The sequence below is a fragment of the Microtus oregoni genome, unplaced genomic scaffold (genome assembly GCF_018167655.1).
Source record: "Microtus oregoni isolate MIOR12 unplaced genomic scaffold, Mior012 000004F_ref0000308, whole genome shotgun sequence".
Classification (NCBI taxonomy): Eukaryota; Metazoa; Chordata; class Mammalia; order Rodentia; family Cricetidae; genus Microtus; species Microtus oregoni.
This window is the reverse complement of record NW_024543063.1, coordinates 11,217,213-11,232,317: the sequence shown is the minus strand read 5'-3', so window position 1 is coordinate 11,232,317 and position 15,105 is coordinate 11,217,213. Positions and strand designations below refer to the sequence as shown.

The 15,105-nt window shown below is 40.6% G+C and overlaps 1 protein-coding gene across 1 annotated transcript in view; it reads left to right on the top strand.

Moving 5' to 3' along the window:
* Positions 1-740, top strand: part of LOC121447140 (nuclear body protein SP140-like protein) — a 93,515-nt gene extending 92,775 nt beyond the window's left edge. Inside the window, exon 24 of the mRNA XM_041650221.1 lies at positions 271-740. Within this exon, the coding sequence (XP_041506155.1) occupies positions 271-341 (71 nt within the window). The 3' untranslated portion in view covers positions 342-740. The remainder of the gene's footprint in view (positions 1-270) is intronic.
* Positions 741-15,105: the final 14,365 nt, after the last annotated feature.

Below are 15,105 nucleotides of genomic sequence, written 5' to 3'. Positions count from 1 at the left end.
CCTCCCCTCTGCCCTTCTGTGTAAATGACCTGCCACATTTCTGCTTTGGACTTTCTATATTGTCCTTCCTGTTCAACTACCTTCCTAAATGAAACCTAACGTTTACAATGTGCATCACAATGGTGAACTGTCAGGTGCTGAGGGAGCCCACTGAGAAGGTGACTTTGAAAACAAGATTGTACCCCTCCCCCATTGTAAACCCAAGTACATTTGTCTCCAAATGTCCTCCAAAGCATCTTTTCTAAGGATGACTTTGCCCCTTGAACCCAGTGACTAGGTGGAGATCACAACAAAACAGACCGGGAGTCAACACACCGTCCTTGGGAACAGCTAGAAGATGAACCATGTCTAACATAAACTAAAATTGTTCATCTTGTAATGTAAAATGGGAACGAGAAGTCAGAAGTTCAACCCTGGGAGCTCAGTCATGGAGAGAAAACTCAAATAGGAGCTGTGGCCGACTGCTGGACTTCCACAGACAGTTTCTGCTGACTGCCGTGAGCATCCAATTTGATGATGTTGTCTCTCTGTTGTTGTTTATTCTTCAACCTGGAAGCCTCACCAATGATAACTCTGCTCTGCCCTGGACTCCACTGGGAACTCCAGACCCCACCCACACCACCTCTACGCGATGTCCCCAGTCAGTTCCTCCCGCATATTTCAAGTACATAATGAGCAATGATCTGTTGTTTTTCTCTTTACTTTTTTACTTTGGTTTGTTACATACTTAATAAACTCATTCAAAACTCAAAGTATGGCGATCATTGTAGTTTCTCAGGATTGAGCAGAACATGACGGGGTGGGTCAACAGTCTCTTGATAAGAAAAGCAAACATCTGCCTTACTCACAAACCTAACATTAAGGGGTAAGCAGGTTTCAAATGTGATTTAAAATGACTATTGGCAATAATAACTGTTTATGTCTCTGAGAATGATTAGGTAAGAAAAATATAAAAGTCTAAATAAGTTTTGAGTATCTAAGAAAATGTTCTAAACTATGAAAATTTAAATAAGTCAGGGTTTAAATAAATGATTTATGGGCCTGAGAATGTAATTTTTATAGACATATAAAGTCTATGTAAAGCCCGAGGACATTAGAGTCTCTGAAATATATAAAGTTCTGAGGATATAAAACTATAAATAAGTTCTTTGAAAATGATTTAAGATATACATAGATGATTTAAGCTATGAAAAATGCTTCAAATTTCTTTCTCTTCCTGTAATATTGTTATACAGGGTTTCAAAAGTTCAGAATTTAACATTAATAGGATTCTGATAACGTGATAGAGCAAAAACTACTAACTGTTTAAGTCACAAGCTCAAGATTTCAGATTTCTTTTGATTGTCTTCTAAATATAGGTTGAAAGATGTTTCGCATCAGGCTAAAGACATCTCTTTCCAACCTATATGTGCCTTTATGGACAGAGGGAAATGTATGTGCTCTTGAACCCAAATCTATAACTTTTGCTAGGACTCAAAACTATGAGTCTCCTGCTGTTATACAGATACCTGTTACCTGTTTTTCTGCAATAGATATTTCAGTTCAGATTGATAATACTAATGTATCTAAAACTTTTATGTCTTTTTTATAAAATGAAAAATCAGATAAACTTCAGAGAATAGAGAGTATCATAAAATTTGGGTCCATTTCTCATGGGTCAAAGGACTCCAGATCAATACAGCCTGAGTTTCCCCACCTGACTGTTCCTGAGGATGTTATTTCTTCTCTCTCCTGGTCTTGGGTCTTCTCTCCTCCCCATTTGCTTAGGACTATGGGCCTAAACGTTCCAAATACAATATTTTCCTTTAAGTTCATAAATTTTAACTTCTGTTCCTAGTCCACATTTGTCTCAACAGGCTGGCAGATACATCCAAACTTGAATTGCTGACTCCAACCTGCTCCAAATGACTATGAGCCCTGGACTTGCTAAAGACTGGTATGGACCAATCCAGCTGATGTAAATGCTGTCTCTGCAGCCGGTCAATGAACCAGATGCTTCTAAATTCCTTCCTTGCCTTTGACTAACATTCTAGCCTTCCAGGGCCCTAACAACAACATCCTAGTTTCAGCAGGAAGTAATTACAGAAGAGAATGCATTGTCCCTTGTCTCCTCCTGGAATGTTAGATCAAACGGAATTTCTTGTCTTAGGGAACCTGAGGTAAAATAATAACTGCTCCCCATTCTCATTTCCAAATTCCTTCTAGATAAGAAACTCTGTCAACCATCACAGGACTTTTGGACCCTCTGCTTCTACTGAATGCTACTGGCTCTTGCATCATTGAAGCCTTAAATAAATGATATTTCCTGTCTGGATACCGCTAAGCTGATGATGCTAAAATCCCAATATCAGCTCCTGAACCAAACCCATGACACACAAACTTGCAGATGTCAACTACTGAATAAGGGAGACTCACTTTACCATTAGTGCTGGAAATTGGTCTCTGCTTGAGGCAACCTCTTTTCCCATCTTTGTAATCTCACTCAGAATCCAATGGCAGCTGGCTTCTTGATTCAACCGATGACAACTGGTTGACAGCCTGTGTTAATACTCAGGTTTTAAATCAGACCAAGGATTTCTGCATCTTGATCCAGTCAGAATAGTCTACTTCTCTTTTACCAATTTGAAACATCACCAGAATGGGAAAAAAATGAGAAGTCATTGCAACTGTCTTGTTACCCACCATCCAAGGCATCAGCTTAGCAGGGGCAATAGGTACAAAAACTTCAGCCTTGGTACTACAAGAGTTAGAACCACACTACAGGGCCGTGAGAATGGCAATAAATGCAGATGTCATTGCCCTAGGAAATTTGTTGCACATTTGGAAGAATCAGTCTCCTTTCTAGGTGAAGCACTTCTACAAAGCAGAAGGAGCCTTGACATATTGTTCCTTCAACGCAGTGTAGGGGAGGGGGCTTGCGAGGTCTTAGAGAGCAATGTTGTTTTTATACTAACCATTCTGGTGTTAGTAAGGACTCCAAGGCCCTACTTAGAATAAGACTGCAAGACAGACAATGAGAAACACAACAAAATAAAGGATTGTTGGCCGAGGATGCTCATTCATTCCCAGCTGCCCAGAACTAAAGTAATGACACAGAAACTATATTATTTGTAATACTGTTTAGGCAATATCTTTTTTTATTGATTTTTATTGAACTCTACATTTTTCTCAGCTCTTTCCCTGCCTCTGAAGAGTCCAAGAATAAGAAAATAAAAATGTAGATTCCAAAAATAAGAATGTAGAAATAAAGAAATATAAAGTTATAAGTCTAGGAAAATGAGAACAGACTATCAGCAGCTTTCTCAGCAGATCAAAGATCATTCATTCACAGTGAGCTATTTTCTCAGATGCTTGGGAAGCTTAGGTCATTTTACAGCTGGCTGTTTTATTTACAAGGCCAGAGCTTCTCCCTACAAATTGAGAGTAGTGTCCTGGCCATCCCTGAAAAAGGACAGATGTGAACTGAGATGAGACAGAGATATGTGACCTTTGGATTAGGCACTGTCTCCATTATGGAAAACTGGCACCACCAGAGAAGAGGCATAAGACTCCAATTTACACCTGGAGGTACCAGGAGACAGTGGACAAATACAATGGTTTAATTAATGAGCTCTGATAATGGAGGTTGTAAAGTATGGCAGTCAGTATCTGAGTTTTACCTTGAGATAGTGTGAAAAGCTTTCTGCTATCTCCTAAATTCTCAGCCTACAAGCTAGTTACTCCTTCTTTATTGACCTTCTAGTATTACTAGCAGTCCCTTTCTGACTACTTGCTAAAGACATCTGTTTTCTCGCAATTAGTGACCTTCGTTGTAATCTCCTCTGAAACATATTTCATGATGGCTGCCTAGTTACCCATTGACATTAGCACTCACTCCCCTCTTTAGGGTCTCCACTGACCAACCCAAGGGTTAGGGGCAGGTTGTAAAAATTACTTTGCTCAGAGCTAATGCTTGGTGCCCCTACTATAAAAAGTGAGTTCAGAAACCTGCCTTCTGCCACAGCCTAAGGAACACCATCTCTGACTATGGTCTCAGCTAGCTGATAAGCTTCTGTGCCCCAGGTGATTTTTAATTTTTATTTTTTATTTTTAAGTTTGCTTCTGGTTTTCCTAGGATCTGGTTTCTGGAATAAAGCCTGCTTCTGGTTTATTAGACTTGGTGGTGTTCTCATCTTTGTGCAACCCCCCCTGGACCCAACATTTTGGTGGCCTGTACGGGGAAGCGCAAATCTGGTTTTGAGGGGACACTCCAGTCTCTGTTTTTTGGCAAACTTTATTATTTTGTGGTTACCAATAGGTAAGGTTCTGGTTCTGGTATCTGGTATCTGGACAGTCTGGAGGCTCAAGAAGATCTAGCAGACATACTTCTAATCTCAGAGTCGCAGGAAAATCGGGGATGCTCTTATTCTTTCTCTAGCCATTAGGTCGTGAGGTGTAGCCTTTTGGAACTGGTATGGGATCACTTGACCCTGCGCGCAGTGATGTCTTGTCAATTCTGTTTCATATCATGTTGTCTGTTGTCAGTCTTCTCGTTGTGGTTGTGTGTGAAGTAATTTCCACTATGGGAAAAGCTTCTTCCAAACCTAAGTCTCCCCTGGACCTTGCCCTTTCTCTTTTCCAGGATTTCAGGGAGGCCATTGCAGCTGTTGGCAGCCCCTGTGAAGCTGGAGCTACTCAGATCTTCTACTCCCTTGCAGAGCATTCCCCACCACCACCCCCACCACCCGCCAACTTCCTACTTCAGAGCTGAGCCCCTTTAGCACTCTTTCAGGGAAGCCACAGGTGGTCAGTGGTGGGTAGTGGTGTCTCCTGCTCTCTCTGTCTGCACTGTGGGACCTCCTGATGGGGATGGCAGCCCCTGCCTGGTTTATTTCCTCTTTCAACTAGTGATCTGTATAACTGGAAACTTCAGACTCCTTCCTTTACTGAGAAATCTCAAGTGCCAGATACTGTCCTGTTTACACATTCCCCGACCTGGGGGTTGGATTGCCAGCAATTGCTCCAGATAATGTTCACCACTGAAGAAAGAGATAGAATTCAGCAAAAATGCCCGAAGCACGTTCCAGGATGAGATGGTCAACCCACTAATGAGGCAGTCATTAAGAGATGGTCTCTGAGCCCCTGCTAGACTGCCCACCAATCTAAGACTCTTGAGAACCAAATGGCAGTCAACCTGGATTTTGTCAACTGAGCAGCCCCAGATATTAAGAGGAAGCTCCAGCAACTCAGAGGACTTGAAGGTAAAAATCTGAATAAATTGATTGCTATTGCCACTAAGGTTTATAACAACAAAGAAACACCTGAGGATGAGCAAGTTTGGGACTGGCAAAAGTCTTACTGGCAGATAAGAGCTGGGGGCCTGATGGGCAGAGGGAATACAGACTGTCCCAAATAGCCAACGGGCACTACTCCGAGTTTAAGAAAGGATTATTGTGCTTATTGCAAAGAAAGGGGCCATTGGAAAATGGAATGCCCACAAAGGAAGAGGGGCCAAAAAGCCCTGGGATTAGTGAATCCAGATGATAAAAAGGACAGGGTTGGAAGCTTCTGCTCGAACATTGAGTAACCCTAAAAGTTGAGGGGCAACCTGTTGATTTCCTAGTGGACACTGGTGCTCACCATTCAGTGTTAAAAACTCCACTGGGGCCTCTGTCAGACAAACAAACGTGAGTTCAAGGGGATACAAGGACAGCTCTGCAACCATGGACCACAAAACAGACTGTGAGATTGGGAAGAAAAAGAGTTGTGCATTCCTTCATAGTTATCCTTGAATGTCTTACTCCCTCCTGGAAAGAGACTTATTGGCTAAGATAAAAGCCCAAATATATTTCACTGGGAATGGGGTGATGCTCTCACCATGGCCTGAAATCTATGTCTTATGCCTCCATCTGAAAGAATACAGGCTCTTCTAAGAGACTCTCACTTTAGAGGCATCTTCTCTAATAGCGGAACTCCAGCGCTCCACCCCAGGAGTGTGAGCAGAAACTAATCCACCAGGATTAGCGATTCAGGAGCCCCCAGTTGTAGCCACCTTAAAAAGCCAACGCTCAGCAGGTGAGGGTGAGGCATGACCCCAGAGGGCCAGTTGGACCTTACTAAATATATGAATCAGTTCCTAAAACACGGAATCTTGATGCCTTGCCAGTCTCTGTAGGACACCCTGTTTCTACCAGTTAAAAAGTCAGGGACCAATGACTTTCCACCTGTGCAAAAGCTTAGGAAGATTAACAAACGGTTGAAGACATTCATGCTACAGTCCCCAACCCTATAATCTCCTGAGCTCCCTGTCCCAGGAGCTTCAAGTGCACTCAGTTCTAGATATTAAGAACACCTTCTTCAGCCTAACTCTTGAAGCCAAGAGTTAGCTGCTTTTTGCTTTCGAATGGCACGACCAAGATCGGGGCTTTGGTGGTCAGCTCACGTGAATTTGCCTGCCACAAGAATTCAAAAATATCCCAGCTCTCTTAGACAAAGCCCTACAATGAGACTTAAAGGATTATCCGTCCTTATACCCGGAGGTTCCTCTGAGCCTCAGACCCTTTCAGATCCTATTCTCTCACTTCCAGGATTTCAGGAATCTAACAGTAGAATTTTTCCAGCCTTCCCTGGGCCTTTCTGCCTCAGGAGCCCAAGCTTCAGCAGGCTCCTGTCTGTGCTAGCACTACTGACAGCCAGGGAGAGGACTGCCCCTCCCCCACAGGTACTGCAGTCTCAGACTCAAATACCAAGGAGGAGCCAGGAGGATAGAGGGAAGCAGAGACAACTAGGAGGCCAGGTACCAAGGATGGCCACTCAGATCCTTTTCCTGCACGATCATTGGTTTTGGTCTCACAAAATGACCCCTGCCCCAAAGCCACACAGTGGGAAACACCAGAGCACAGGAGGATAGAGGGAAGCAGAGACAACTACAAGGCCAGGTACCAAGGATGGCCACTGTCAGATGCTTCTCCTGGACGATCATTGGTTTTGGTCTCACAAAATGACTCCTGCCCCAAAGCCACACAGTGGGAAACACCAGAGCAGAGTGGACCCATCAGGAAAGTACAAATGGCCTGCAGCCCCTCCCCCGCCTAAAAATTCAGCTGGAAAAAGTAAGAAAAGTTCTGTCTGGTTTAAATGCATAAACATGGCCACTAACTGTTCATTTCTACTGTATGAGTGAACTATGTTCAATGTGTACTGGCTGTAGCCCTTACTGACAGCCCAAGCTTATAATTTACCTCTAATTGTTCTGGTTGTTGTCTGATATAATCACTTTTCTTTGCCTTCTTAGGAGACAGTCTCAATGTGATATAAACTTGTTCTGCTCTTACCCAAAAATGGCTATCCCAATTTCTTTACTAAACTCATCATCTACAATTAAAAGGTTTAATTTTGATACTAAAAGAGCTTCAATTCAAAATCAATATTCTTGACTATATCTGACTGTCATAGGAGCTGTGGGCCTCTTCCCACAGCCCGGCTCCTGGCTGCCTAGCTAGCTTATGCCCTGAAATAACAACACACAAACTGTATTCATTTAAACACTGCCTGGCCCATTTCTATTAATGTGTGTAGCACTGAGGTGCGCTTACCAGGAAGATTCTAGCCTACATCCATCCTGGGTCGGAGCTTCATCGTATCTGCCCAGGAGAGGGGAGCATGGCGTCTAAGCTCACTTCCTCTTCCTCCCAGCACTCTGTTCTGTTTACTCCACCTACCTAATTTTCTGTCCTATCAGGGCCAAGCAGTTTCTTTATCTCTTAACCATTGAAACAACAGATAGAAAGATGACCCTCCTCCATCATCTGACAAAAATGTAATGTGATGTAATAGTCTTATAAAAGCTGCTAACATGTTATAGACTATTAAGAAATACAAGCTAAGAATCAGCTTATAAATGACTAGCCGTTGGTCATAGTCATGCTAAGTACTGATATAATTTATTACTGAGATAAGCCTTACCTAGTCCCCTGTGTGTTTAGGACAAATAGCTGGTGGCAAGGGTTGTCTACTCAGATACAGCTAATAAACAGACAGTCCACAAATACTCAGAGATCTGTAGAAAATGGCATCTAAATGTTTTACTAAAAAGTTTTCTATAATAGAGAGACATGCCAGCTCCAGACAGTTCCTCTATTTCCTCCAAAGAAGATAGATGGGCACAGAAAAAGATCTACTAAAAATGGCTCTAAGTTGGCAGCACTAGCCACTGGGAAAACCTGCCCTTCACCTCAACTACTGCAAAGACTCTCTTCAGATGGTGGAGAAAACAGGACACTGGGAAACTGACTGCCTCCAGTGGCCTAAGGCAAAAGGTAGGCTGGTCCTTCCATGAGTCCTTACTCCACAGAAGCCTATGGGATGTTCTGGGATGATGCCAGCCTGAAGAGGGATGTTGCCCTCTCATCTGCCCTGAACGACCATGGAGGACCCCGGGGTAGCTGCCTAGGCAGCCAGCAAGTAAGTCTCTGTCATTTTTTTAAAAATCAATACCTCAGGTATAATTTATTCCTCTCAGAACTCAGATGCTGTTTGATGACTAATAGCTTTGCCAGCTTAAAAGCAACAACCAAGGCTTCAGCTGCCTTCTCAGGTCTCTATGAGATTCAGTTCACAGGTCTCACTCTCTTTGAACTAATACAAATTCTAGACATAGTTCACCTTGCTGCCAGACTCAAAGAGAGACAGAGGGAAAGACAGAGAGACAGAGAGAGAGAGAGAGAGAGAGAGAGAGAACAGAGAGAGAAACAAAGAGATAGAGAAAGAGAAAAAGACAGAGAGATAGAGAGAGACAGAGGGAAAGACAGAAGAAGACAAAGAGACACAAAAAACAGAGACAGAGAGATAGAAAGGAGGAGAGAAAGAGGGAAAGATAGACACAGAGAGAGAGAAAGACAGAAAGGTAGAGAGAGAGAGACAGGGGAAAAGACAGAGAGAGAGAGACAAAGAGATAGAGAGAGAGAGACAGAGAGAAAGACAGAGAGAGAAAGAGAAACTCACAAAACAGATTTTAGTATAACTTCTTATCATTCCTTTGTTTAAAAGAACTTTACAGTGACTGCTCTCAGTGGTCAGCGACCTGCACCTACTGGTAAAGTAAATAAAAGTGTTTCAGAGTACTAAAAAAGGGCCTTGAGATGTATGTAAATGCAAGTTATAAAGGTCTGAGAATAAAAAGGCTTAAATGTTAATAAAAAAAACATTTAGAGATGGTTAAAAATAATGTGCTTCAGATTTCTCTCATTATGATGCTGTTATATTTAGGACTCCAAAATTTTGTAGTCTTAATATTAATTGACAAGATTCTAATAAGCTAGTAATCGAGCTCTGCAGAACACTCGAGGATGCTTTTCATTGTGCAAAACAAAACCTGTCACAGCTTTCTGGATAAAAAATGTTAACGTTTTCATCCAGATTCATTTCTGACATGAGTAGACTGCCATTTGTGCAATGTAAATATCAGTACAGATCATAAACAAGGAGATGTTAATATGTCTAAGACTTCATCAACTAGCAGGTATAGACCCAGCAGAGATTATAGTGCCTTTTACTATTGATGAAATGAAAAACTTATGGGAAGACAATGAACCCTGGCAAAGAGGTTGTGCTAATTTTTTGGGAGAGATTAATAGAAATTATTCTAAAAGTGATAGAATTAACCTTATAAAGAGAACTACTTGGATCCTTCCCCCCATTGTATATGACACACCAATAACTGAAGCCCATAATTCTATACTGATGCAAATAAATCAGGAACGGCAGGTTACAAATCAGAAGATCTAAGTAAGGTGGAACAAAACCCTTGTAAGTCTGTCCAAAAGGCAGAGTTATGTGCTATTTTCATGATACTAAGGAATTTTAAAGAACCTCTCAATATAGTTACAGATTCATAATGTGCAGAAAGAGTTGCCTTACATATTGAAACTACTGAATTTATACCAGATGATACAAAGTTGACTTCATTATTCATTCATCTTCAAGATATAATCAGGAATAGGCTTTTTCCCATATACATAAGACACATTTGATCCCATTCTGGTCTGCCAGGTCCTCTATCACAAGGTAATTTAGAAATTGATCACTATTGATTGGAAGTGTGCTGAAGGTCTCAGAATTTCATGAAAAGCATCATGCCAATTGCAAAGGTTTAAAGAAAGAGTTTTATTTTACATGGCAACAAGCTAAGAAGATTATAAGGAGATGTCCTATTTGCTCTTTCTATAACCAAATACTGCTACCTGCAGGCAATAATGCAAAGGGTACTCAAAGGAATGAAATCTGGCAGAGGGATGTGTTCTACTTTACAGAATTTAGAAAATTAAAATATGTCATCACACCACTGACACTTTTTCAGGTTTTCAATAGGCAACTGCCTTGAGCACAGAAAAGGCTGATTAAGTAATCACACATTTATTAGCAATTGTGGCCATCATGGGTATACCTGTACAAATAAGGACAGATAATGGCCTAGCATATATCTGTAAAAAAAGAAACAGTTTTTGTTTATTATAATATAAAGCATATTACAGGTATCACAAACAATCCTACAGGCCAGGCAGTTATAGAAGGACCAAGTTGAACTACAAAGGATATATTAAACAAGCAGAAATGGATAGAAAATAATGCAAGAAATAGATTGTATAATGCTTTATTAACCTTGAATTTTCTCAATGCTAATGAAAAAGAAACAATAGCAGCAGAGAGATACTGGATAATAGAAAAAAACTTCTGAATTAAATCAGTCAGTGAATTAAACCAGTTCAAGGATGTGTTGACCTCAGAATGGAAAACAGAAGATGTGCTATGTTGGGGAAGGGTTTTTGCTCTTGTTTTCACAGGAGAAGAAAAGCTATGGATACCATCAAAATTAATAAAGATTCAATTTGAAAGGAGAAATCTCTTGAGAAATAAAAATGATAGCTTATCCACAGAGGTGACAATCAAACAGATGGTAAGAAAGCCTCATAAGGGTTGGGATAAGGTCTAGTTCTTGTCTTTGCAGGAAAATACATACTTTCAAAAAGCCAAGCGATCATGGGCGTTTGAATGTCTAAAGAGGAAAGATCACCAAACAAAGAGGAATATGGCTTATGAGGACAGGACATTTGCAGAGCAAAATTTCATTCCCTGTGCATATATAATTATGCCTACAGACCAGTAGAATAATAGACTCACTTAAAAATCAAAGCTGGCTTTAGAGTTGAACCAATCTATCTTTCTCTAAATCCAAGCACGTTGTTAAAAGAAAATTTCAGAGTTTCTGTCTCATGTCAGGAACCATCTGGAATGGAATAGAAAGAAGAAAAACATTAGAAAAATTTTACTTTTCTCCATACATATTTTTATCTATATTACATCTTTTGTTGAATATATGTCTATATAAATAATGTTTAAGTTTTCCACAATGAACAATAGATTTTTCTGTAGTAATATTTGAAGTTTCTAGGAAGAAGATGGGGCCCCACAAAAATGACTCTACCTGGTTGATATGACATCCTGATGCTGATAGAGCTACTTTAAGACCAGTTTTGAATACCAGCTGCTTAAGATAGTTCCAACTTTGTTAGCTGGAATGGTGCACATTCTTAATATGTTCTGGCCAGAATACAAATAAGAACTTCAGAAAGACCCTATAGACTACTAAGAGACTATTTGCATGCAATTATACCAGACAATAACCTTGAAACATAACAATCATTTCAATTTTATAGAATCCCATAGAAAGAATAGTGCCCCCTTGACAGCTGGAAGTAATGTTAGAAGACGATGGCCCTTCTCCCAACAAAGTTTGTCCTCAGACTTAAGGACATTGATTAGGGGTTAAATATAACTGGTATAGGGTTGGGGATTGGAGTGGAAATTTTGTAGGCTCAGGGATCTCTCTAAAAAATGAAATTGAATGATATAATAGATAGATTAGTGTTAGCTTACACTAATAATAATATAGTGAGGAATAGAGTGAATACTTGTGAGTTATTATTTATAGACCATTTACATTGGTATATTCTTGTATATTGATCCAAATAAAATTACATTTCTTATATTGAATATGTTCCTATTTCTGTCTACAAAAATTGTATACACATAGGCAAAGTTATTTTGTCATATTGTATGCATGCATGTTTCTACCTCTGTTTAAGACATTTTGTATATTGATACAATTTTAGGATATATCTATCATAATGCATTATATATTTCTAACTCTGATCAAGATACTTACACATTGTTTACATTTTGAGTTCATTGTTCCCATTTGCTGCACAGTTGTTTAAAGATTGTTTAATATTATAATAGAAAGTCTTAGTCTTTAAGTTATATAGGTATTTAGTATTGTAGGTCAATAGTTAGCCATGTTTATTTTTATTTTATTTTATTTATTTATTTATTTATTTATTTTGGTTTTTCAAGACAGGGTTTCTCTGTGGCTTTGGAGCCTGTCCTGGAACTAGCTCTGTAGACCAGGCTGGTCTTGAACTCACAGAGATCTGCCTGCCTCTTCCTTCCGAGTGCTGGGATTAAAGGCGTGCGCCACCATCGCCCGGCTATCCATATTTATTATAGTTGGACTAGTCAGGTTCTTTAGATGCATAGAGATTGTATACAACATAGATAGGTAATCTTCAACTACTTCAAAAACCTGTAGAATATGGCATTTAAATAACTAAGGGTTCTGTAGATGTGAGATATGATTGCTCTTGGCAGCACCCATCTATTCCCGAGAAAATGTTGAGCACCAAAGACACTCCACTTGGAGCCTGATTTCTTCTTGGCACAACTGGTCTTTGGGCAAGGAACTTCGCATGCCTTGACCACTGACAAAATCCATGGTGTCTGGACAGGACAAGCAGGATACAGAAAAAAAGACTGCCAAATCTTGCCAATACAGGGTAAGATGGTTTTGAAAACTATCCTACCTCTGAAAATAGTCTGTCAGTTATTCTAGGCCTTAGCTAAAATTGGTTGCTCCAACATTGCAAATGAAACTTTGGGTAATTGCCCAGGTAGCTGGTTGTCTGTGTAATTTACTACACATTTTAGCAGCTGCTTGATTGTACTTCCTGCCTGTTCAAGTAATACTATCTCCTTTCTCAGGCCTTTGATGGGGTTGAAGATGAGATAGTTGTAGTTACATTCCTCTTATGACTTAGCCAATTTATTTCTAATACAAGACTTAGACATTTTAGGGTAAAATAATTATTGAAACACTTAGCATATGTTTCTTTCTTAATATTGTTTATGCTGATTGAAATTCTAAGTTTTATAATTGATATCTGTTTTGTTGTATATACCATATATTGGGTTTGGAATTTTCTTATTTAGACAAAAGGGGGAGGTGATGGGAAACCTCCTACAGCCAATGGCCTTTGAGAGGCTTGACCAGTTTGTCCATGCACTTGGATACCAAAAATATGCAGAACCTGCCTGCTCTCTCTCTTTCTCCTTCTTATCACACCTTGATGTTGGATTCTGTTCCGGTTCCCCATTGTGATCTGTGAGTTCCCCTTTAATGAAGAACCCCTTATTACGCCATATTCAGACCTAGTATGGTATTGCTTTATTTGTGTTCCCCGCCAACAAGCATATTCCCTTTCAAAGGATGGTATGAACTCCCATTTAACTGGTCACCATGGTTAACTACACTTCTATCAACCTTAGCTGCATCCTTAGTCCTCATATTGTTGACTCTAATCCGTAGGCCATGTATAATTAATGCCTTGGTCGGGTTTATCAAAGAATATCCATGGTTAAACTGATGGTTTTAAGATAACAATATAAGCCTGTAAACCAAGAAGCATCTCCAGGATTTGAGATGATGCACTAGACAAGGGGAGAATAAGAAGGCCAGACAAATACCATGGTAGGCTCCTAATAACTCAGTTAAGAAATAGGCCTCAGTCCCTGCCACTTGAAACTGAAGTAGTTTCTGAAGAGGTCATGAACAAAAGGCAATCAATCACCATTGCCCTCGACAACAGGGGTGAGGGGGATAGCATGTACCATGCCTGAACCAGCCCCACAGTATGTCAAGGCAATAGCCAAATGAGGACAGAACCTGGGACTTATCCAGGCTAGACCCAAAATGGAAGAACTGTAGCCCTAGCCAGCCCCTGTTAGCCCTAACCAATTAGAGATGTACTAAAATGGTTGCCACTCACATAAGCCCGTCATAGACAGGATGATCTAACTGCTTCTGGAATTCCTTCAGCTGTGTATAAAAGGAGCCTGTGAGCGTCTCCCGGGGTCACCATTTAGTTTTTGTGTCAGAGGGGTATCCAGCCCCAGCATGTTGTAACTCTTACTCTCCAGATAATAAATGCTCTTGCTAATTGTTTACACAGATGTGGGTTTTTTTATGGGACTTCTCTAGAACCCTAACAATGGCTGTAACCTGAATCCCTTGGAAAGTGGAGACTACTTAGTAAGTGTCTACAAGGACCAGATTGATGCTATCACTCCATCTCCTTCAGCAAAGAAGAGGAATTCTCAGGCTTTGCAGAACATCTATGTCAGTTTTGTAAAGATGACATGTACTGACTCCAACTGAAAGTCTAGAACCATCTATGAGTTTTCCACAGGCCTGTTATTTACTTTCCTGAAAGTGGTTCAATTCTGTGAACATGTAAGCAGAAGGGCGTGTGGTTCTAAACTGAGTCTCTCCTCTTTAAGGAACGCTTCATGTCTCCTGCTGCTGGACAGGGTACATATGTTCCCTGAGTAAGTAAGGGAGCTGAGGAAACTTTGTCTGGTCCAGGTATGCCTCCAGAACCAGTCAGGGTATCAGCGTGATCATAACTCTCATGCTGTTGTTCAGTGAGGAATAAGGAAGCTTGGTTTTTTGTTCCTGAAGAAGCACTTGAGATCAGGCTGTTACCTGGGTAGTGATTTTGGATGCTATGCAAAAACCCACACAGCCTGAAGTCTCAGCAGAGGGAAGAACTCAGACTGGATTTGGGAGAGCAGACTGCACTTGTGAGGCAGCTGGACCAGAATCAATCCCTTGCTTCCTATAGCCTGACCGTAAGAGCAGCCACAGTCTTGTCCAGGGAGACTAAACAGCTAGGAGACTTCCTGGTGGGTAGAGTCATGGAAAAACAAAAAGTATAAAACAAACAAACAGGGAAC